We start from the raw sequence: 20799 nt of genomic DNA, 5'->3' as shown, positions 1-20799 counted from the left end.
GATATAGGCCCTCTAGAGCCCTTGTTTACAAGTTGTTTTGCGCACGCGCACCTAGAGGACAAACACGTGGGCGGGGGTTAAGAAGCAAGCAAACTTGCTGGCATTCATTAACATTTTAATGCGGATTCTACCAAAGAAAACATATTTGTGCTATTGGTGAGTATAGCAGTACAGATACACATATTTCGTTGGGTATTTTTGTGGCGTGGGGTAGTATAAATTAGTCTCACTAACTAGGTAGCATCTAGCTACCTAGCATACTTCCACATGCATGACGGATATAGCTTGTCTAACGTGGTATTAGCAAACACAAGGCCAAGTACATGCAATGTTCTGTATTCAAATGAGTTATTACACAATGAATGTTAAATAAGTGAACGTTTACCCAGTCCAGCCAGCTAGCTACAGTCTTGTTCTGACTTTAGTGGTTGAGCTAGCAAATAACGCTGGCGACCTAAATTCGCTACTTGTTTGTTTCAAGGCCAAGGGGACACGATTGTAACCATAATAGAATGCGGCGCGCTGGCAAAGTGGAGGGACCTGCAACTTACGAACGTGTTGTGTACAAAAACGCATCAGTATACCACTATATGAGGATCTCCTTGTAAGTTCTAACCTTCCCATGATCCTAAATGTTGTGTCCTTGTACTTCCATAGCATGCCGTTAGAAATATTGCTATTAACCAAACTGCATAACCAGGACAATAAACGGTATAAAGTCAGGATTGCATGCTTCGGACGACTAATGCCATCCTTGCTGCAACGTAGCCCCCTTTCTTGCAGTTAGTTCCACTATGTGCTGATTAAACGCCGGTGTCCTATCGTTATTGTTACCTATTAGAACTGGCAACCAGCAGATGCTGCGCTAGCGTATGTGTAAGGTTAGGGTTAGCCTCATATTTTTGCCCTACAGTTGCAGAAAACTTACAACACCGGCAGTGACAACTTCCTCATGTGTGTTCAGTTAGTAGATTTGTGTCCATTACAACAAAGGCTAGCATGATCACCTGGTTGTACACCATACATGCATCTACAGTCATGACTGTTCAAGTATACATCAATCTATTATTAGAGAATTGGAGAATGAAAGCACCAGACTCAGTGCGGTCCAACTGAAGCAGCTGATCATCACTGGCCTCAGAGATTTGTATGGAGAGGTAATGTAGCATTCTGTTCAGACCTTGTCATGACACTTCGCAGTATCGAAAATATGCACTTGAAGCACTAAATTATGTTTACACGGCGCACCCTCATCCCGTTTGTAGGTTGGAGCAGCATCACCTTTTGACCTGTTGAAATTTGATGAGAAGACATTAACTGCCGTGCTTCGTGTTTTTAACAGGTAATTGCTTAACCTGGCTGCAATTAAAGTTAACCTTTTTGCTTATCTGTTAAATGTGTACACTACATCTACTGTTGTGGCCCTTTGTCTTTCAGTGGCTTTGTGAAGCTGTGGAGCTCCCTGACGTTTCTGGGATTCTATAAGAATGAACGGTGTGCTTTCAGAATCCTTCAGGTAGGCTGTAATGCTGCCAACCATCACGTACTAATCTCAAAAGTATTCTTCTATAGACAGCAGTTAACAATAAGTGCCCATGAATGAGTCAACATAAACAATTGAAACAATTATGCAATGACGTGAATCTTTTTGGATGTATCAAAGGCATACCTGAACTTGTTTTACTGGTCTCTCTAGGTGTCTCCTTTCCTGCTAGCTCTGTCTGGAAACAGTCGGGAGCTAATTCTGTAATCGTGAATCTGGGTGGAAAGAAGAACACTTGGAGAGGAACCAAAATGCAAAGAATGAACAGTATTTGGAGAAATGTCATATCCAAACAAAGGTGCTCATCCTTCAACTGTGCTGAAGCCAGGGGATCCACCAACCCCCTCACGTGTTTACTTGGTAGCCGTCACCTCTATGTTGGCGAGCGGGCCTCGCTGACCAAAGCCTTCAGTGCCACAGATGTGGCGGTGTTCGCTGAGCTGACGGGAGACACTAATCCCCTCCACTTGGACCCAGCGTACGCCAAGACCACATCTTTTGAAACTCCCATTGTTCACGGCGTGCTGATAAACGGGCTCATATCGGCTGTGCTTGGGACTAAGATGCCGGGCCGAGGCTGCATATTCCTCTATCAGGAAATCCGCTTCCCTGCTCCTCTGTACATTGGAGAGGAGGTTCTGGCTGAGGCAGAGGTGAAAAAGATTAAGATGTCATTTGCCTTCATAAAGGTCACATGCTCTGTGAAAGACAAAGTGGTCATGGAGGGAGAGGTGATGGTGATGATGCCAGAGGACCAACAAACACCATGAGGAGAGGGATAAGGATTTCGGTTATTTCAGTTGCACTTTCTAAATATATGTTAACTCAAATGATTTGTGTTGGGGGTGTGTGCGCCAACCATCTTTACATGGAAACCTACCAGTAGATTGGGGTCAGACAATGTTTTATTTTTTTTATTAGATCTGGTCCATTAAGGACGGATGTCCAAAGATAAGACATTTAAGATGTGAACTGAGTTATGTTTAGGGGATGAGGTTAAGAGATCCTGACAAAAACAAAAAAACACCCAAGCATCACTTACACAAGTTTAGTCTGTTAAACTTAATATATTTCTACATGAAATAAATTGAATCGATTGAACCTTGCATATTTGTGTGATTATTATGACCAATAGTATTCAGGGATGTAATTAACCTGCGAAGTTATATCGGTTATTTTGTTTCAGTTTCCTTAACTAAAAACTAGATTCCTAGTCGAATGTCTCCACCTTCAGGGCGGGGAGCTGCTACGTAGCCTCATTAACCACGTTGAACGTTGAACGAGAGAGTCGGAAGGCATCCAGCCTGTCCGTCCTGTCACTTGCACAGTGCAGCTCACGTTATCACTGAAAGATCAAGCTACGTAGTTAACTAAACATTTAGTCGAATTTAAATATAACCGCATGTCATTGTTTTAAGTGCGGCCTCATTGTGGTTGTACCTATGTCGGGATGGCGTTTTTGGAGAAGCCCTTACCTGGAAGGGTACTGTTGGATGACACAGTTGCTCTGACCGCCGTGATCGAAGCGAGCCAGAATTTACAGTCACATACGGTAAGCGAGCGAAATGGTGGAAGGCGCAATAGCAAGCTACCGTTACTTTCCTTAATGTCAATATCTGCCTCACCATTTTATCAAGTCACTAGCTGAAGAGGATATGCATAGCTAACAGTAAGATAGTTTGCCAATCTTGTTGACACAAGTTTAGCTGTGAGCAAACAGACGCTCAGTCATGTAAAATAGCATGCTACTGCTAGCAGAGGCCATTTGGATGCTTTGAAGTCAAACTAGCTCCTAATACGTCAACTTGCTACTCACGATTTGTTTAATAAAACGTTGTAAATGTGTTACATTTGTTTCTTATCAGCAAGCACCCCGCCAGAATGTTGTAAATGTTTTGAATGTGTTGATGGGTAGAAGCTTGTGGTAGCTTGCTAATTTGCTAGTTGAACTTGAATACAGGCGTTTTGCTTTGACAGTAATACAGTTGGTTCCTATCATGTGACGCTGTTCATCACCGGTCCGACAAACGTAGCTATTTGCTGGCAAGGGAAATTGAAGTGCTGGTGAATTGATAACTGGGACGTTTAAATGTACGACCATACAAATAGGGTAGAGCCTCGGATCAATAATATGAAATATCTAACCTAGGTCAACGCAAAATCACATTATCTCAGGACACAGTCAAGATTGCCTTTGACTTTGAAGTAGATTTGAAAAATAGACTGACGATTTTGTCTAACCTGTAGGGCCTACTGTGTTTACTTTGAAGAAAGGAAATAATTCCCAGATTAGATTTTTTATAAAAACACCTCATGTAATGTTCCACTTCCCTCAGTGCTGTTGCTGGTCCAGGTCCGGATTATCTGAAGAGGCTTAAGTCAGAACTTTGGACTGTTGCCGTGGCTTGGTTCAGTTACCATCCTTTCACACATCCTTTTGTTGGTCAACAGGATATACAATTTGTCTATGCTGTGAAACAGTCTATTTAAAACTGACCCTTGAGAAACATTGTGTAGGAGTAACATGAGTTCTTGGCTTCTCTGTCTGTTTGAACAACGCCCATGAGCAAAGAGCAGTAATAAAGGTTGGGTTTATTCAATACTATCATGGACCAGTCACGTGAAAAGAAGTAAGCAGGAATAAAAGTATGAGAGACGACACTTCATTATTCATAAATGTTTATCTACGTTATCGCTTCTGTCTCTTCCTCTTCCAGGAATACATCATCCGCATTCAAAGAGGTGTTTCTTCAGATAACAGTTGGCAGGTAAATGAGAACCAGTTTCCTTATGAAAACATCAATAACTAGTCTGGGGAGTTTTGGTTTAACATATTATGCTCATCATTGTTTAATGTTTCTTTTTATTGCAGGTCATTCGCAGATACAGTGATTTTGACATGCTGAATAATAGTCTGCTGGTAAGAGCTCTACTGTTTACCGTAACAGACGTACTGTCCTCCCTGGAAATTGTATTTCTTCTTTACAAAATGCCTAAGTTGCATTGTTCAGGGGAAGCTCTGTTTTTGCTGAGGTTTTACAAGCAAATTTCCTGTGGAGTTCATTGTTAGAATCTCGGATTCCACACTGTTGACTCTCTCTTACTATGTGTCTCTCTAGTTCCAAACACACACCCACACACACTCTCTTCCTCATCAACTTCCTCCCTTCTCCCCAACTCTCAGGTCTCTGGCATTAACCTGCCTCTCCCACCTAAGAAGCTGTTAGGGAACATGGACAGAGAGTTCATAGCAGAGAGACAAAGAGGACTCCAGGCCTACCTAGACTTCATTACCCAGAACCACGTGCTCTCCAGCTGTGAACTAGTCAAAAAGTTCCTGGATCCTAATAACTACTCTGCCAACTACACAGGTCTGTAGAACTAATACCCAGTCATGGGTACATGAACACATGAACATTTAGAAGAAGAAAAAAGAATGTTAACATCGATGAGTCCATTGGTTTCTTTAGATGCACAGTTTCTTAAGAGATTGCTTCACTGAACCATTCATCCTGTTGCAGAAATCGCCTTGCAGCAGGTGTCCATGTTCTTCAGATCAGACCCAAAGTGGGAAGTAGTGGAGCCTTTGAAAGACATTGGTAAGACAGAACATAAGATCCCCTTTGTCAGGATCAGACTGATGTAATGAAATCACTCCCTAGGTCATGAGTCCTTCATGTCATGTCCTATTAGGAGATAAATGTGACAAATAGCATTTTATTTGTATTATAATGCTTCATCAAATGAGGTCTGATTGAAATGTGCTGCTTACTATTAGTAAGGAGGTCAAGTCTTTACCTTGATTTGATTTAATGAGTGTGACAGGGTAAATTAATGTTATGTATCTTTGCCAGACTATTGTCTACATGCACATGTTTGTCAGCCAAGCTGTCTACGTATAACAAAGTGTTTATGTATGCAGGATGGAGGATACGAAAGAAATATTTCCTGATAAAAAACAAAGATCTACCAAAGGAACGACAAGTATTGAGTTGGGTAAGTGTCAAGTCATTTCTTGACGTTCCACAGCTTGCGATTAGCGTTCGGACAGTCTAATTGTGTGGTTTTATTTCGCCCTGTCTCATAGGTTGACCTGGGTCCAGATAAATTCCTGTCAGACAAAGACCTTCAGTCTACAATGAAGCTGCTCCCAACACTGGCTGTGCGTACCCTCTTCATTCAGGAACACTCGAACCAGCCCTCATAACTGTTCACATACATGATTTTGGTGTAGTCGATATCATCGATCACAAACGTGAAGATGAACAACACAGCCGCCACCACCACACCCCACACCCCCCGTGAGACAGAATAATCTGATCTGTTGCATTCCTTCTTAGTTCCAGGGGGAGGGGGTGAGGGGTGCGGGGGATTACAGTCTACTAAACAACCATCTCTCAGTTTCCCAATGTATGTTCTTCCACTGACGATCTCTGATCTGCTAAGACACTTGTTTCTACCACTCTACCACTCTTCTCCCAGTACACCGCACTGTAGCCTATATTTATAGTTTAAGTCAGCCCTAACTACCAGTATAAAATCACTGTTGTGTTTATTGGCTGGTTCCGTGCCTTCAGCCTCTCTCAGGCCTCTCCCTTGAATTCACCCTCAAGCAGCTGATTAATGTGTGAGTGAAACAGGGTGGAAAAAAACCCCAGGGTCCCATGACTGCTCCATCGCCCCACAGATACAAAACATCGTAACGCTCCGACCACAATGAGATTATTTGTGTCCTGAATGAGCTGCTGTCAGTTCACATTCTCCGATGGTTAAAATGCGTTTAAATTCAAACTGATACACCTAACCGAATGGCCAGACATGGCTTGAAGGTTGACGGAGAGCATCCAAACTGAGATGGAAGTGAAATATTTGTCATGGAATGGGGGCCCGATCTCATAGTTGTGATCTTGTCTGTCCTTTCTAGAACCCGTACATCTACCCAGTGACGTTTGCCAACACCAGTGAGTCCTCGGCACTGCTCATCAGGCTGTTCAGTGAGAAAGGCACTCTGAGAGACCACATATGCAAGGTAACCACACTGCCTCTCCTTGACCTGTGTTTCAACAATATACCAGGCAAGGTTTTCAGTTAATGCATAATTTCCTCTTGCATGTTGTCGACAGGTGTTAATATAGCTGACATGCTTCGTTTTACTGTCTAGTCAGCAAAGGATGGTTGTTACGTGAGGCGTCTAATTACACAGACTGAGTCCATCTCCAGTTAGTTTGACTTGGAATGTGCACATCCTCCATGGACGCTTTAACAGCTCGTGCTCGCGATCAACAATCGTCTTTTTTTCTTGTGTGCGTGTTCTAAAGACAAATGCCACTTGTATGTGACACACAGAGTGTGGCGTGAGGGGTGTTTGATGTGTCCGTGTGTCCCTTCCTCAGGTGAAGCCCAAAGAGCCCTTCATAAAGAAGTACTGCAACCCCAAGAAGACCCAGGGCCTGGAGCTGCAGCAGATCCGGCTCTACGGGCGCCAGGTTCTGGAGGTGGGCCCCGCATCGTTTCTCATTCCCATGTGGGCTTGGCCTCCTTCCCCCCTGCTGTCTCAGTAGCATGCTCTACTTGCACGCCCTCTCAGGCATGGCAACAAGAATGGATTGGTATAGGATAAAGCTTGAGGCAACCCTACTCTCTGACCAGTCAAATGATTCCACGAGTCTGTGTTTGGTGTGACACCAAAGAGTACACTGAGGACCTGGCTGTCTACCTCGATCAACGACCACCATTAATAAAAAAAATACAAAGAGTATCATTGCCTTTCCGCAGACTCTTTCCAGGCGCGTAAGGGACTTTGTAAGAGGGGACGTCATCTCATAATCCTACTATGTTTTTGTTTGTGTCAAATGCAGGTCCTGAAGTTTCTCCATGATAAGGGCTTCCAGTATGGCCATCTCCATGCCTCCAACGTGGTGTTGGAGGACAACACCTGCAAGCTGCTGGACATAGAGAACAGCCTTCTGGGCCTGCCGTCCTACTACCGGCCCTACATAGCCCAGTTCAGGAAAATCAACGTAAGAACCAGCGACACGCATGCACACAGTCTGTAGGACGTTGAACCCTAGTCATGCACACATTTTACAAGACGCGTTGGATTTTTTTCTTTCTCTTGACTTCATAACCAAGCCTGTGTGTGTGTATGACTTCAGACCGTAGAGAGCATCGACGTCTACTCGTTTGGTCACTTACTGTATGAAATGACGTACGGCAGCCCTCCGGACACGGTGCCTGTGGACCAGTACCCACCGGCACCTTCCACCTCAGTGGGTATGTGCCTATGACTTGAGTCATATAGTATGGTAATAAGACACTTTACACACCAGGCAACAGAACCTTGCAGTGACTGCTGATATTAATGGCTGAAAATACTACATCAGTATAATGTACTGCATGTCTTTCTAGCTGGCCGTTCAAATGTGAAAACGTGAAGGCCTGCAAATATACTGTGCGATACAGTATCAGTTGACAATTCTCGGAAGGATTCATTCATTTCTTTGTATTCCCCCCCCCCCCCTCTGCCTCCAGTCTCCGTGTTGCAATCCATCCTGTCTACTGAGGCCTGCAAGACCGGGATGCCCACTCTTGCGCAACTACTCCAGACACCGTGAGCTCAAATCAGCCCTCATTCAGAACACCCAGTATGCTACACGAGTACTATGTCCTTTGTGTGGTTCTTTGTTTCTGTCCGCTGGCGGAAAACTTGAAAGGCAAACTTTCAGGAAGAATGAAGGGCAGCCCCATCCCTCTTTGGGATTCGATTCTGCTTTCATAGCAGTGACCTTGATGTTCTCTTCCACCCCCCATGAGAAACACTGGCTTATGTTACATAGAAGGATTTCCATGTCTTTATTGGTACATGTATAACTTAATTCCCCCCCCCCCCCCTCTCTGGTTTATATAATAATGAATTTAAGGGTTACACGTAAGCGATCTCATGACCAGGATCACCACTGTGACCAGCTGTTATGGATATTACCCAACCAGGATCAGAATTGATATGTCGTTTTATGACAATGTGTCTTCTGGTGCTTGCAGGCTGTTCAGTGACGTGCTCCTGTACCACTCAGAGAAGCTCCAGTTCAAGGTGTGTGTGTGTCACCTGACTTGGATGCTTCCATATTAAATACACGAACATCCTACCGGTCGAATGTATTTGTTTCATTCTGTCTAGGTATAAAGCTTTACTTAACTTTTAAGAAAGCTATTTCAGTCACCAACACTGTCATCCTTCAATGCAGATCCCCACCAAGTTAAAAGATGCACTGAAGACCGCCCGAGAAGGCTTCGAGAAGCGACTTCAAGAGGAGCAGAAAATGGTTGGTCTGACAGGTTTTCATTTCAGTCGGTGTATCTTTTGTGGGAATGTGTCTTGGGAGTGTGTTCCAAATCTCAAGTCTGCCATATCCAACTGTTAATGATTGTTATGGTGGATGGTGGTCGTGGTTGTGATGTGTTCCTCAGATCCATCAGCACAGGAGGTTGACGCGAGCACAGTCCCACCATGGATCAGAGGAGGAGAAGAAGAAGAGGAAGATCCTGGCCAGAAAGGTAGAGAAGCCTCTTAACCGTGAGAGAGAGAGTGTGATAGAGATTAAGCGAGAGAGAGTGAGAGGGAGTGAGAGAGAAAGTGAGAGAGGGTGCGAGAGTGAGAGAGAGCAGTGTGTGAGAGCAGTGTGTGAGAGCAGTGTGTGAGAGCAGTGTGTGAGAGCAGTGTGTGAGAGTAGTGTGTGAGAGCAGTGTGAGAGAGAGCAGTGTGAGAGAGCAGTGTGAGAGAGAGCAGTGTGAGAGTGAAGTGTGAGAGAGCAGTGTGAGAGAGAGCAGTGAGAGAGAGCAGTGAGAGAGAGTAGTGTGAGAGAGTAGTGTGAGAGAGTAGTGTGAGAGAGCAGTGAGAGAGAGCAGTGAGAGAGAGCAGTGTGAGAGAGAGCAGTGAGAGAGAGCAGTGTGAGAGAGAGCAGTGAGAGAGAGCAGTGTGAGAGAGAGCAGTGAGAGAGAGAGCAGTGTGAGAGAGCAGTGAGAGAGAGAGCAGTGTGTGAGAGAGCAGTGAGAGAGAGCAGTGTGAGAGAGCAGTGTGAGAGAGAGCAGTGTGAGAGAGCAGTAAGAGAGAACAGTGTGAGAGAGCAGTGTGAGAGAGAGCAGTGTGAGACAGAGAGCAGTGAGAGAGAGTTCTGAAGCTTTAATCTGTTTGGCCTTCTTGGCCCCATTGTGTCTGCCCTCCTGCTGGCCAAATCTGTCCCGATGACGTTGAATTGTTGTATTGATACTGATTATAGTTAATGACATTCTAAATGACTAAAAGACCTACATTGTTACAGAACTGTCTGGCCTTATGAGTGTGCTGATATGGCTGTTGTAGCTAGCAGAATTATATCACTAATCTACTTGCAGAAGTCCAGGCAGTCAACCTATGAAAACGAGGAGGACCTGACTGTAAAATATAACAACAACTCCGGTATGTTGGTTCTATGGTTAATAATTTTTCTATAAAAAAAAATACATATACAGTACCAGTCAAAAGTTTGGTACTGTATATATCATATATTCTCCAATATTAGAGCCCATGTATGTGTGCTTATTAGTAGTTTAGCCTACAGCTTTCTCCCTCCCCTCCCCCTGCCCTCCAGGTTCAGGAGCCAGCTCCCCACCCACGTCTCCATCCTCCCCAACACCCCCATCCACCTCAGGTTGGTGCTCTAGATGCTTCCGTCCGTTTTGACCTATAACCCCCCCCCCCACATCCACACACACACACCCCTTTCAGCCCGGCTACTGCTGTACTGTACAACCTAATGCTTTATTGAATCGTATTCAGTCACTAGACAAAACCAATCAAAACCAATCCCTGTGAGAATGCTGGCTCAGCACATGATGGATGCTTATTGAGTGTTTGAGCTGACGAGCAGCTCTCTTTCAATGGGAACTGTTTGTGTTGGCTCTGGTTGGAGTTGTGGTTAATGTGCTCCCCCTTGTGGTCAAAAAGAGACAGAACACTCGTAAACTGGCACAGGAGCAAACAACTATAACCTCTACTCCCCTTTATTACACTAGATGTCTGTAAGTCCATAAAATATATGATCAAGGATATGACAAGGATACAATGTTACTAAATGTGTCACCAGGGTTTTTTGATCAAAAGGATGCATGTTTTTGTGCCCTTATAGTCTAAAGTACATACATGAGTCTGAGCAGATATTCTATTAATAGCCGGTGTCTTAACATGAGCTGTTTATAATGTAGGTGATGTCGTTACTGTGTGTCTTATTCCATCCATTTCAAGTTTCTTCTCATTCCTATTCCTCTCCACGAAGTGTCTCTCCATACTGTTGAAGTTGGTCGTTTTGACGATATGATTGATTGTACTGCTGAATGTCAAATGAACAATAACCCTCATCTACCTCTCTCTTTTCCTCCCTGTGCTGTCTTCCAAGTAGAGCATGCCCCATTTTGAACATGTTGGGTAAAGTAAATTAAATAAATGATTCCTCTCATTTTTAAAGCTGTGGTATACCCTAGTTTGCAGCAAGTTTCTTTTGCCTGGTACACTGTCAAAGCAGCTCTGCATGCCAGTCTGCAGTCCATTTGTTATTGTTTTCTCAAGGTCAAGCTTTTCATTTGCTGTATAAGAAATATATCACAAATCGTTCTCCATTCTTCTTTACTAACATCAGTGACAACTATTCTTTTAAGCACGAATACCATGGAGGAAGCCAATTTTCATCTTGTCATCGTTCTGTTTTGGCTTTGCTTGCTTTGAAAAGGGTGTATACAACTTTAAAATGTCACAATCTGCAATGATTCTATGAAAAAACCTTCCCTTCTGTCACCCACCTTCGAGCAATTGTGTCTCAACAGCTGTCACATATAACTGAATCCTAAATCCCTGTGGATTTAGGCTATTCCGTTTTCATTGTAGATTGTGATGTCTATGTCATGGTTATGTGTGTGTTTATTAAAAAAAAATAGCTAAATAATAAGGGTTTTAGCCAGAACATTTGGTCAAACCGATGTAAGAGTATTGAAATGTCATTATAGGATTATATATTATTCACTACTGTGGCACTGCCTGCTGTAGGATCTACCACAGTGAGGTTAAATGGGTAGTTCTTCACAGGCTGGTTGAATGGACTGTAAATATACTGACATAGACTATAGTGTCTGACAGTTGTGTTCTATCCATGCAGGAGTCTCTCCACCACCCCCGCCTCCTCCGCCCCCGGCCCCGCCCCCGGCCAGTGACCCAGGCCAGTCCGTCAACCCCCCACCGTCTACTAATGGAGTGACCCGCACCGCTTTGCTTAGCTCCATCCAGACTTTCAGCAAAGGAAAACTGAAGAGGGCTGAGACCTGCGATCGCAGTACCCCCCACATTTAATAAGTACCACTTTGGAGAAAATGTCCGGGTTTCAAATTGATTTCAGTTTGGTTTAAAACATTTTATTTTTGATAATAAAGTTATTCCCTCTCAAATGTAGAATGAAGCAAGGGACTGGATCTTAAATGGCCTGGTCTCAGGTAGGCAGGTTTGGATTGTTTACGCTAACTTCTGGAAGAGGAACTCCTTGGACAACTGTCCATGTTTGAAGTAGATGTTTTGTGATCAACATCCTTCCCATGCATTGACTTGAATGTTACTCGCAAAATGTGAGGAAGTTGGTGACGACAGGACACACTGGTTTACAGAAGAATCTGACTTGTCGGGATGCGGTTTGCTTACACATCGCTTCTACTTTCGCAATACGACTGCAAGAACTTCTACATGAATTTGAGTGGGACTGTTTGATTTTCAACATGCTATCCTGCTTGTGTTTCAAGCATTGGGGTTCTGCACTCAGAAGACTGTTGGGTTGACAGTGTGCCAAATGTATCTATGTGCCTAAAGATATTAGCAGAGTTGTCATGATCACACCGAAGACCAGTTCTCCAACCCTTGATGTTGACTTAAATTAGGAATGAGAATAACTGGAAGATTGTGTTATAATTTCTTTGTGAAACGTTCACACAAATGACTTCATAACATACACAGGCAATGTTATGGGCCATTACTTGGCAGCACTTTACCTTTTGGGTTGAGAATGATGCTGGACTTAGATAATTGTGAGTAATATACAGGGATAATTTGTAGTGAGTTATCCTATTTACGAAAATAGGCTTCAATGTCTGCTAATGGCATGATTTGACATTGTTAACAACTCTACCACTGTATCAGGCATTGGAGGAAGAGTTTCTTGGGAGTTTAAAAAGCAAAATTACAATCTGCATTACTGTGTAAAATGTCCACATACTAAGTTTTGTACACTCACAATGGCTTGATTACATGTATACTTGTGTTGTTGCAAGTGAGAGTAATGGTAGAAAACCTGTGTTTTATTTTTGAGACATCTGTATTTGGTTTATTTGCACAATATTATGTACTATCAGCATATTTTGCCTGGTTTAATATGTATTTTATGAATGAGCGTTTAAACAGAATATATTTACTCTCAGTTTTTGAAAACTGGTGAGTGACTGAACTGTATTTTTCAGTGAAAGGCAGTTATTATTGATTTGCATAAATCAAATATTTCAATTATGAGCAGACTTTTGATGGGTGGGATATCAAACCTGTTCCATCACGACCAATCTGCAGAAACTACTAATTGGATGGAACTGTGTTGAAAATGCATAGTTTACCGATGTTGGCACATGGGTGAATACTTTTTGTTTTATGCGTGCTTCTCAACTCATTGTTTTGGAGAAAACTGGGGTATAAACTATAACATGGCAGCAAAGAGTTGTGTATAAATAGCTCAGAGTGGAGTTGAAGATGCACTTTAGGTGGAAAGTGAAATATTTTTCCAATCATTTTTGGCAGGCACATAAATCCATCCATTGCCATTTGCTGCGTTACTTTTTGGCTTTATATGTTCTATACTGCAAGAGGAAAACCAATATTTCTCACCTTGTCCAATTATACTTATTTTATTAAAAATACTGGATTGAAATGTGTGGCTTTGGAATGGTATTTTGTCCTTTGCATGCATCTCCTCTCACCATTGGAATGGAATGACAACATCTGACATGGTTTCTGCCTTTTTTAAAGGATTGACTTGCCAGATATATTTAGGTAGGGCAAGATATTAAAGTAAATGTAATCAGACAGCATTTTTATTGATTTTTTTTGGCTTTTGTGACTCACCTAAAAATGTAGTTGACAAATCAAATACATTTCAAATTCTTTATTAATGTATTAAGACAGACGCTGGCTTGCTTGCCCTTGGATTTTGACAGCTCTTCCGCGTCCTCCATCGCAGAGCGTTCCAATTGGTTCTCTAGAAAAAAAACACCCCCCACACCACACTAACGTTAACTTTGATTGGACCAAATCACGATCCGACACAGACACTCGAATTCTGTATCAGAGGACAGGACAAAAATGGCGTCGTTGAGGTGTTTTCTGCGCTCAGGGAGGGTATGCATCAGATTTATTTTAAAACATTAAAATGTGTATAGCTTGTGGTGATTACATGTTGACATGTGCCTTTCTTTTGTATTCTACAGAATGCCGTATCGGTTGTCCTGCGCAGGGAGTTCCACAAAACGTCACCGGCTTCAGTGCAGGTGGCTTTCCAATGTGAAGATGTAGCTTAAAGCTAGTTAGAGTGCTAACCTTCAAAACTATAAAATTCATACTGACTGAAAATGTTAAGAAGCGATGACAGTGTGACAGTGTATTTCTGGTAGGATAGTATGTACTTAAACATAAATTCAACGATGTCGCCATTGTGGTTGGCCAACCGGGCTGTCTAATCGTTTCAGTCCGGTCAGGACAGACAATACATCTGTAGTTGGCTGTGCCGCGTTTAACTTAAGTCAGACATCCCAACCTGCAGAGACTCATTTCAGGGAAGTTCCTGGAACTTCCGGGAGACTTGGGATGTCTTTTAAGTTGATAGACTCATCTTTATTTTGTTGAATTCATGAAGCTTGGGCTTTGCATCAGTTCTTGTAGATAAACAACGATAGCGAGGGTAGCAGGACATTCCACTGCCGGAGTAGATGACGTAGATTAATAAACATAAGATACATTTATGTTCATGTCAATATTAGTTATGACATGAAGATGTGAATGGTGTTCATCTTCTTGTCTAACTCAGGTAACAGTCAGAGATGCTCTTAACCAGGCCATGGATGAGGAGCTGGAGCGGGATGAGAGAGTCTTCCTGCTGGGGGAGGAAGTGGCACAGTATGACGGTGCCTACAAGGTGAGAGAATAACATTGATTGACACTTTCTGACTTATATTGGATGTGATTGTGTACTCGGTAACAAATGACTGCATCTGAGCATGTGATTTTAGCAGGGTTAGTTCTGTAGATATTCATAAATTAGGATAGGGTTTCATTTTTCATATAATTCCAGTTGTACGTAAAATGTGTCCTTATCGGTGTTATTTATGACGTGGGTTAACAAACTGTAACTACATTTACATTTAGTCATTTAGCAGACGCTCTTATCCAGAGCGACTTACAGTAAGTACAGGGACATTCCCCCCGAGGCAAGTAGGGTGAAGTGCCTTGCCCAAGGACACAACGTCATATTGGCGGGGCAGGGAATCGATCCGGCAACCTTCTGATTACTAGCCCGACTCCCTCACCACTCAGCCATCTGACTCCCGTCCAACTAACTAACTAACTGATAACATCCGTAACTGATAACATCCCTGAACTGTGAACTCACAGGTGAGCAGGGGGCTTTGGAAGAAGTATGGAGACAAACGCATCATCGACACGCCTATCACAGAGGTAAAAGAAAATGGCTGCTGCTAGATTTGCCACTGTAATGCTTTGTTTGGTTTGTTGTCACTAACTGTCTGACATCCTCCCTGCAGATGGGGTTCACTGGTATTGCAGTCGGGGCTGCAATGGTAAGTCACTCACAGACACAAGGATGTTGCTCCTCCATGTGACCCATCTGTTCTGTTGTTGGAGTGAAAAAAAGCTTGTCCTTTTTCTATTTCCAGGCAGGACTGAGGCCAATCTGCGAGTTCATGACCTTTAATTTCTCTATGCAAGCCATCGACCAAGTCATCAACTCTGCAGCTAAGACCTACTACATGTCGGCCGGCCGTCAGTCTGTCCCCATCGTGTTCCGGGGGCCTAACGGTGCATCTGCGGGTGTGGCTGCCCAGCATTCCCAGTGCTTCGCAGCCTGGTATGGCCACTGTCCTGGCCTCAAGGTAGTGAGTCCATGGAACGCTGAAGATGCCAAGGGTCTCCTCAAAGCAGCCATCAGAGATGACAATCCCGGTTAGAATGTTTTTTCTAAGTAGTTATAAACCGTGAGCGGTTGAGAAATTGCCAGTTGAACTGCTCATAGGAAGATGGGACCGGATTTGTTTGATATGATTAAGACATTCACGTTGTTTCCATGGTGAGAAATCAAATCAAACTCTATCGTCTCTGAATGTTTTGTCCAGTGGTCTTTCTGGAAAATGAGCTGATGTATGGAGTTGCATTTGAAATGTCTGAGGAGGCCCAGTCCAAGGACTTTACCATTCCCATCGGAAAAGCCAAGGTTGAAAGACAGGGTGAGGGGAAAAAAGAAAGCAATACATTTTCAAACTTGTCTGATGCTCAAACTCTTATTACTTATCCATTCTCGTTAGTTGCCAAGACTTACATATTCAATTTTGAGTTATTATCCTGGACAGTTTGTCTATTTATCCATGCTGTTTGTTGCAGGTACTCACGTTAGTCTCGTGACACATTCCCGGTATGTTAGTCACTGTCTGGACGCTGCTGTCGTCTTGGCCAAAGACGGGATTGAATGTGAGGTAAGACAGATGCATTGCTATCATCATCGTCATCCTCAGTAACATTAGAAATATGAAATTAGTAGAATGAATGAAAACACAACTTTTCCAACTGTAGGTCATAAACCTGCGCACCATCAGACCTCTGGATGTTGAGACCATTGAGGCGAGTGTGATGAAGACCAACCATCTGGTGACGGTGGAGGGCGGATGGCCACAGTTTGGAGTAGGAGCTGAGATTTGCGCCAAGGTCATGGAGGGTAAGTGATTTGACTATTGCCTGTTGATGCAACTGTAGGTGATGCAAATGGTTTGAATGTAAGGCATCGTCCATACATTGTTAATGGAATAAGGTGTTGACTGTATGTTCTATACACTGCCTTAAATGGTAGCAGTAAAATCTTTGAATCTGATCTTACATTTTTACCATCCCATTTATTGCAGGTCCCGCTTTTAACTACTTGGATGCACCTGCCACTCGAGTGACCGGTGTAGACATCCCAATGCCCTACGCTAAGATTCTGGAAGACAACAGCGTTCCCCAGATTAAAGACATCATCTTTTCAGTGAAAAAGACACTGAATGTTTAATGTTGTCATACTGTATCCATGTTTTCACTCAGTTTCCTTACATTTTTATGCTTTGCTGTCCATAACGACATACCAGGAAGTATATTCATTTAATTTCTGATTCTTAGATGAAAGGTTAAAAAATACTTCCAACTGTCGAAGGATTGGTTCATCAGACAGTGAAATCAGTGGCTTTGTATAGTAGATATCATAAACCCAAACATAAAAAGCCCAATGAATGGATTATTGTGGGAAATTATTTATTATAGCCGGTATTGTAACAATCCTATGTATATTGTTGCTGTAAATGGCTCTGTTACAGAAATAAACTTCCCATTTTATCTTTATATCGAAATGTGTATTAATTTCCATTTTTGTCATGGAACATCGATTAAATATCTTAATCCAACTCCTTAAATTATACAGACTAGGTTCAAACTGGACGAAGAGAAAAATATATGCGCATAGCAGAAGGAATACTAGCGAAATAAATCCACTGACATTTTTATGCTAAAATATTGCAAACTTGCCTTCAAAATAAAAGCATGACTTGAAATACGCCGTATAAAAACGTAAAAAAAACTACAAACAAAAAAACACCTATCTTACCCAATCATAACCAGAGCCATTGAGAAGGAAACTTATTTTTCAATGGCTTTGATCATTACCATATGTGCAGTGCAAAGAAATTTGGGCAGGGCAAAGTATTTCTTTTTTTGTATTAGGATGACTAGACGTCATTAGTCCAGAGACAAACTGTCATTTTGGTTCACAAGTAAGTAAATGTAGTAAATTGTCTTATTACTCTCAGTTTCCTGAATCCATTTCACACAATGTTTAAGGGACACAAAGGCAATATTCCCTGCTTCACTATTTTAACTCCAGCAGTCTTACAATTGTGACAGGTGAAAATTATGTATCCTCAATGGTGTTTTGTTGTGTTGTTCAAGCGTCAGTGTTCTGCGTTTTGCGACCTTTATTTTGAATGTGAAATCAACCGGAAATTAGATTCCAAAATCAGGCTTGCTTCACCCAACTAAACAGTCTTTATTGTCAAAGCGTTTTATTAAGCTACCTATGCGCGTCAATCTTGGAATATTGATATTACTAGTAGCTAACAAATATTATTAACTATGTTTAGAACGGATAGATAGGTTGCTCTTGAGTTAATCTCAGGTGATTAGAGAACTTCACAGAAAACTGGATAAACACATGCAACACCACGCACAGGTACTGCAGCAGGGAGCACTGTCTGTCTGAGCTAATAATGTTAGCAAGTCCGCTAGCTAGCTACCAAGCTTGCCAGAGCCGAGCCTTCAAACAAACGGTAGTCTAATCGAATCAGTGCATTAATGACTTAACGATTCATAATATTTATTGTGGCGTGCTAGCAAAGTACATTGCTACACAACACAAGGGAAACATGGCTTGCTACAAACAACTGTAGAAATGCTTTATTCAATTATTTAACTCTAGCTGTGATAGGGAACAAGGAAATTGCTACATTTGATCGCCGGTGGTGATATAAGGACAGTTGGACATCTGTTTTCTAATGTGTGTTCGCTGATTAGTTTCTGCAGAATGCGTTGCAGCGTTACACTGGCCTGGGGCGAGTGACATTGCGGTTGCATATGACCGCGTGAAAAGTGTTCGGTGTCATAGAAACCATCCTCTGTCGAAAGAGGGGTGACCTGTGCAATATTTCAAATGGAGAATGGAGACTGGCGATATATGGTGAGTCTCAACCAGAGGATGTTCACAACCAAATACTGTGAACAGCTCCTTTTACTAAACTCCATATCAAATACATTTTACTGTGACCGACCATCTTTTAGTCTTTGGGATGGTAGTTTTGGTTTCACGTATATCCCTAAAAACCCAGTGTAAACCCCTGTTGTGCAGATGACTGATCCAGTAATGCTGAACGTGGGAGGCTGTTTGTACACCACGTCCCTGTCAACCCTACAGCGCTACCCTGATTCCATGCTGGGTGCCATGTTCCGTGGAGACTTCCCCACCACCAGGGACGCCAAGGGACACTACTTCATCGACCGAGACGGCCCACTCTTCCGCTACGTACTCAACTTTCTCCGCACCTCCGAGCTGACGTTGCCCTTCGACTTCAAGGAAATGGAGCTTCTCCGCAAAGAGGCCGACTTCTACCAGATCGAGCCTCTTATCCAGTGTCTGGGGGACACCAAGCCCCTCTACCCTTTAGACACCTTCGAAGAGGTGGTGGAGCTCTCCAGCACCCGCAAGCTATCCAAGTACTCCAACCCCGTGGCGGTGATCATCACCCAGGTCACCATCACCACCAAGGTGCACGCTCTTCTGGAGGGGATTTCCAACAGCTTCACCAAGTGGAACAAACACATGATGGACACCAGGGACTTCCAGGTGTCCTTCACCTTCGGGCCGTGCGACTACCACCAGGAGGTGTCTCTGAGGGTGCACCTGGTGGAGTACATCTCCAAGCAGGGCTTCACCATCAGAAACACGCGCGTGCACCACATGAGCGAGCGGGCCAACGAGAACACCGTGGAGCACCACTGGACGTTCTGTCGGCTGGCGCGCAAGGTGGACGACTAGACTGGCTGACCGATTAGTGTCGGGGGGACACAAACAGCTGGGACACACACGCATGCCTCAGACGTTCAAATACACCTGTCTGGCACACACATGTACTATGTCTACGTGTCATCAGGGTTTCCCGCAGAAAATGTGTTGGTTAAGGTGGGAGGGTGGGGTTTGCCGGCGGAGCGCGGGGGACGTTTTTCCTCCAATGCGTTTTTCCTCCAATGCGTTTTTCCTCCAATGCGTTCTGCAGAGAAGGGAGACTGGTGTTTGTCACGGTTTGGAATGGAGGGGAGAAAACAGGAGTAACACGGCAGATATTGCTCATTAAAATTAAAAAATGTTTTACAACGTAGTTAAGGCGGCAGGCGTGTGTTGCTTAGGTGGCCGCCTTAACTGCAAAGTGCTGCGGGAAACCCTGGTGTCATTGTAGTAGTAGTGCCAATACCCAAATAACATTCTATACCTCTACAGTTTAGATGTAGGAGAACTAATCAGTGTGGTGAAAACTCTTTCATGGGGAAATATGTACCATACTGGATATTTCTATGATCACTGACAGGTTTTCCGTGGGAATTGGAACATAGTGTCAATTTGACCTTCAACAAGTGGGTCCTAGCTTGAACTTGACTGCATGTGGTACGTGATGATAATGATTATTACACGTACAGTAATTATTGAATGCCTTTTTTTCCCTTCTAAATCCCTTAAGGGCTGAAATTATACTATTTTCCCTTTCATCAAATTACGAAGAACAAGAATTAAGTCCAAAACATTTATTAAGTGTGTAGTGTAAAGATTTCTCTCTTTATTGGGTAAAATATGTTAAGCTCAAAACACAGTATGGCTGTAAACCAATGTTTCTAGTAGGATTACATTCTCTTTGTCAGTCCATAGAGTTCTATATCAGTTGATAGGCCAATAAGTAATTTAAATAAATATAAAATCAATGTTTCCTGTGAATGGTTGTGAAGTGCTGGACTGATGTTTAAGGTGAAATACTGTGTAACATATGTTCAACTCAACTGTAATACATATCGGTCGGACTCATTGTTTTTGTCCTTGTAAACAACTTGTATAGGACCATTCAGGGACTAATACTGAGAACAGCATAGCCTTATCCTGATAATGCATTGTATCTGACTCCTCAAAGTAGGTCCAATGTGTAACTTCATCTATCCCTATTTAAAATAAAGTCTTAAATGGTTCTGTTTCCAAGTTGATCTTATGTTCCACCCTACAGCCCCCTTGTCCCCCACCCACATTTTATACGCGATCTACACTCTCCACCCACACAAATCGATTGGCTGTTTCAGCAGC

General features: G+C 43.0%; 5 protein-coding genes across 7 annotated transcripts; all 5 read left to right on the top strand.

Moving 5' to 3' along the window:
- The first annotated feature begins 70 nt into the window (after positions 1-70).
- On the top strand, positions 71-2364 carry rpp14 (ribonuclease P/MRP 14 subunit). The gene is made up of 6 exons (XM_047026205.1): positions 71-156; positions 482-604; positions 1073-1157; positions 1266-1342; positions 1438-1516; positions 1697-2364. Exons 1-6 carry the CDS (start codon positions 119-121, stop codon positions 1748-1750), a joined length of 456 nt encoding a protein of 151 aa, XP_046882161.1. The 5' UTR covers positions 71-118; the 3' UTR covers positions 1751-2364.
- LOC124471628 (hydroxyacyl-thioester dehydratase type 2, mitochondrial-like) lies at positions 1795-2649 on the top strand. The gene has a single exon (XM_047026196.1). The coding sequence runs from the start codon at positions 1795-1797 to the stop codon at positions 2311-2313; it is 519 nt and encodes a 172-aa protein (XP_046882152.1). The 3' UTR covers positions 2314-2649.
- Positions 2650-2808: 159 nt separating this feature from the next.
- On the top strand, positions 2809-13527 carry pxk (PX domain containing serine/threonine kinase). Of its 2 annotated transcripts, none has more exons than XM_047026091.1 (18): positions 2809-3095; positions 4261-4311; positions 4416-4463; positions 4728-4914; positions 5065-5142; positions 5466-5539; positions 5631-5705; positions 6468-6572; positions 6937-7038; positions 7402-7563; positions 7699-7816; positions 8075-8153; positions 8585-8633; positions 8788-8865; positions 9011-9097; positions 9935-9998; positions 10171-10230; positions 11728-13527. In XM_047026091.1, the coding sequence occupies exons 1-18, from the start codon at positions 2994-2996 to the stop codon at positions 11916-11918; spliced, it is 1710 nt and encodes a 569-aa protein (XP_046882047.1). In that variant the 5' UTR covers positions 2809-2993; the 3' UTR covers positions 11919-13527. The 2 variants fall into 2 exon arrangements, with proteins under 2 accessions (XP_046882047.1, XP_046882048.1); XM_047026092.1 differs by having other exon boundaries at positions 10978-11819.
- A 381-nt stretch (positions 13528-13908) lies between these two features.
- On the top strand, positions 13909-17260 carry pdhb (pyruvate dehydrogenase E1 subunit beta). The gene is made up of 10 exons (XM_047026151.1): positions 13909-13994; positions 14084-14143; positions 14680-14787; positions 15264-15326; positions 15413-15448; positions 15545-15830; positions 16001-16111; positions 16266-16357; positions 16455-16596; positions 16781-17260. Exons 1-10 carry the CDS (start codon positions 13959-13961, stop codon positions 16924-16926), a joined length of 1080 nt encoding a protein of 359 aa, XP_046882107.1. The 5' UTR covers positions 13909-13958; the 3' UTR covers positions 16927-17260.
- A 648-nt stretch (positions 17261-17908) lies between these two features.
- Positions 17909-20686, top strand: kctd6a (potassium channel tetramerization domain containing 6a). 2 transcript variants are annotated; one of them, XM_047026182.1, is made up of 3 exons: positions 17909-18135; positions 18477-18639; positions 18808-20686. In XM_047026182.1, exons 2-3 carry the CDS (start codon positions 18613-18615, stop codon positions 19492-19494), a joined length of 714 nt encoding a protein of 237 aa, XP_046882138.1. In that variant the 5' UTR covers positions 17909-18135; positions 18477-18612; the 3' UTR covers positions 19495-20686. The 2 variants fall into 2 exon arrangements, with proteins under 2 accessions (XP_046882138.1, XP_046882139.1); XM_047026183.1 differs by having other exon boundaries at positions 17909-18639.
- The last annotated feature ends 113 nt before the right edge of the window (positions 20687-20799 follow it).

This window comes from Hypomesus transpacificus, chromosome 9 (assembly GCF_021917145.1).
Source record: "Hypomesus transpacificus isolate Combined female chromosome 9, fHypTra1, whole genome shotgun sequence".
NCBI classification, from domain to species: Eukaryota; Metazoa; Chordata; class Actinopteri; order Osmeriformes; family Osmeridae; genus Hypomesus; species Hypomesus transpacificus.
The sequence above is the reverse complement of the archived record's forward strand: the minus strand, read 5'-3'. Positions and strand labels throughout refer to the sequence as shown.

Excerpts from the sequence above, each read along its gene's own strand:
- rpp14 (XM_047026205.1), top strand. The coding sequence starts at position 119 with ATGCGGATTCTACCAAAGAAAACATATTTGTGCTATTG. Across the intron at positions 605-1,072 it reads CACTATATGAGGATCTCCTT|AGAATTGGAGAATGAAAGCA; the intron begins GTAAGTTCTAAC and ends ATCTATTATTAG. Across the intron at positions 1,517-1,696 it reads GTGCTTTCAGAATCCTTCAG|GTGTCTCCTTTCCTGCTAGC; the intron begins GTAGGCTGTAAT and ends TGGTCTCTCTAG.
- LOC124471628 (XM_047026196.1), top strand. The coding sequence starts at position 1,795 with ATGCAAAGAATGAACAGTATTTGGAGAAATGTCATATCCAAACAAAGG.
- pxk (XM_047026091.1), top strand. The coding sequence starts at position 2,994 with ATGGCGTTTTTGGAGAAGCCCTTACCTGGAAGGGTACTGTTGGATGAC. Across the intron at positions 4,915-5,064 it reads CTACTCTGCCAACTACACAG|AAATCGCCTTGCAGCAGGTG; the intron begins GTCTGTAGAACT and ends ATCCTGTTGCAG. Across the intron at positions 8,866-9,010 it reads TTCAAGAGGAGCAGAAAATG|ATCCATCAGCACAGGAGGTT; the intron begins GTTGGTCTGACA and ends TGTGTTCCTCAG.
- pdhb (XM_047026151.1), top strand. The coding sequence starts at position 13,959 with ATGGCGTCGTTGAGGTGTTTTCTGCGCTCAGGGAGG. Across the intron at positions 13,995-14,083 it reads GTTTTCTGCGCTCAGGGAGG|AATGCCGTATCGGTTGTCCT; the intron begins GTATGCATCAGA and ends TGTATTCTACAG. Across the intron at positions 14,788-15,263 it reads AGTATGACGGTGCCTACAAG|GTGAGCAGGGGGCTTTGGAA; the intron begins GTGAGAGAATAA and ends GTGAACTCACAG.
- kctd6a (XM_047026182.1), top strand. The coding sequence starts at position 18,613 with ATGGAGAATGGAGACTGGCGATATATG. Across the intron at positions 18,640-18,807 it reads ATGGAGACTGGCGATATATG|ATGACTGATCCAGTAATGCT; the intron begins GTGAGTCTCAAC and ends CCTGTTGTGCAG.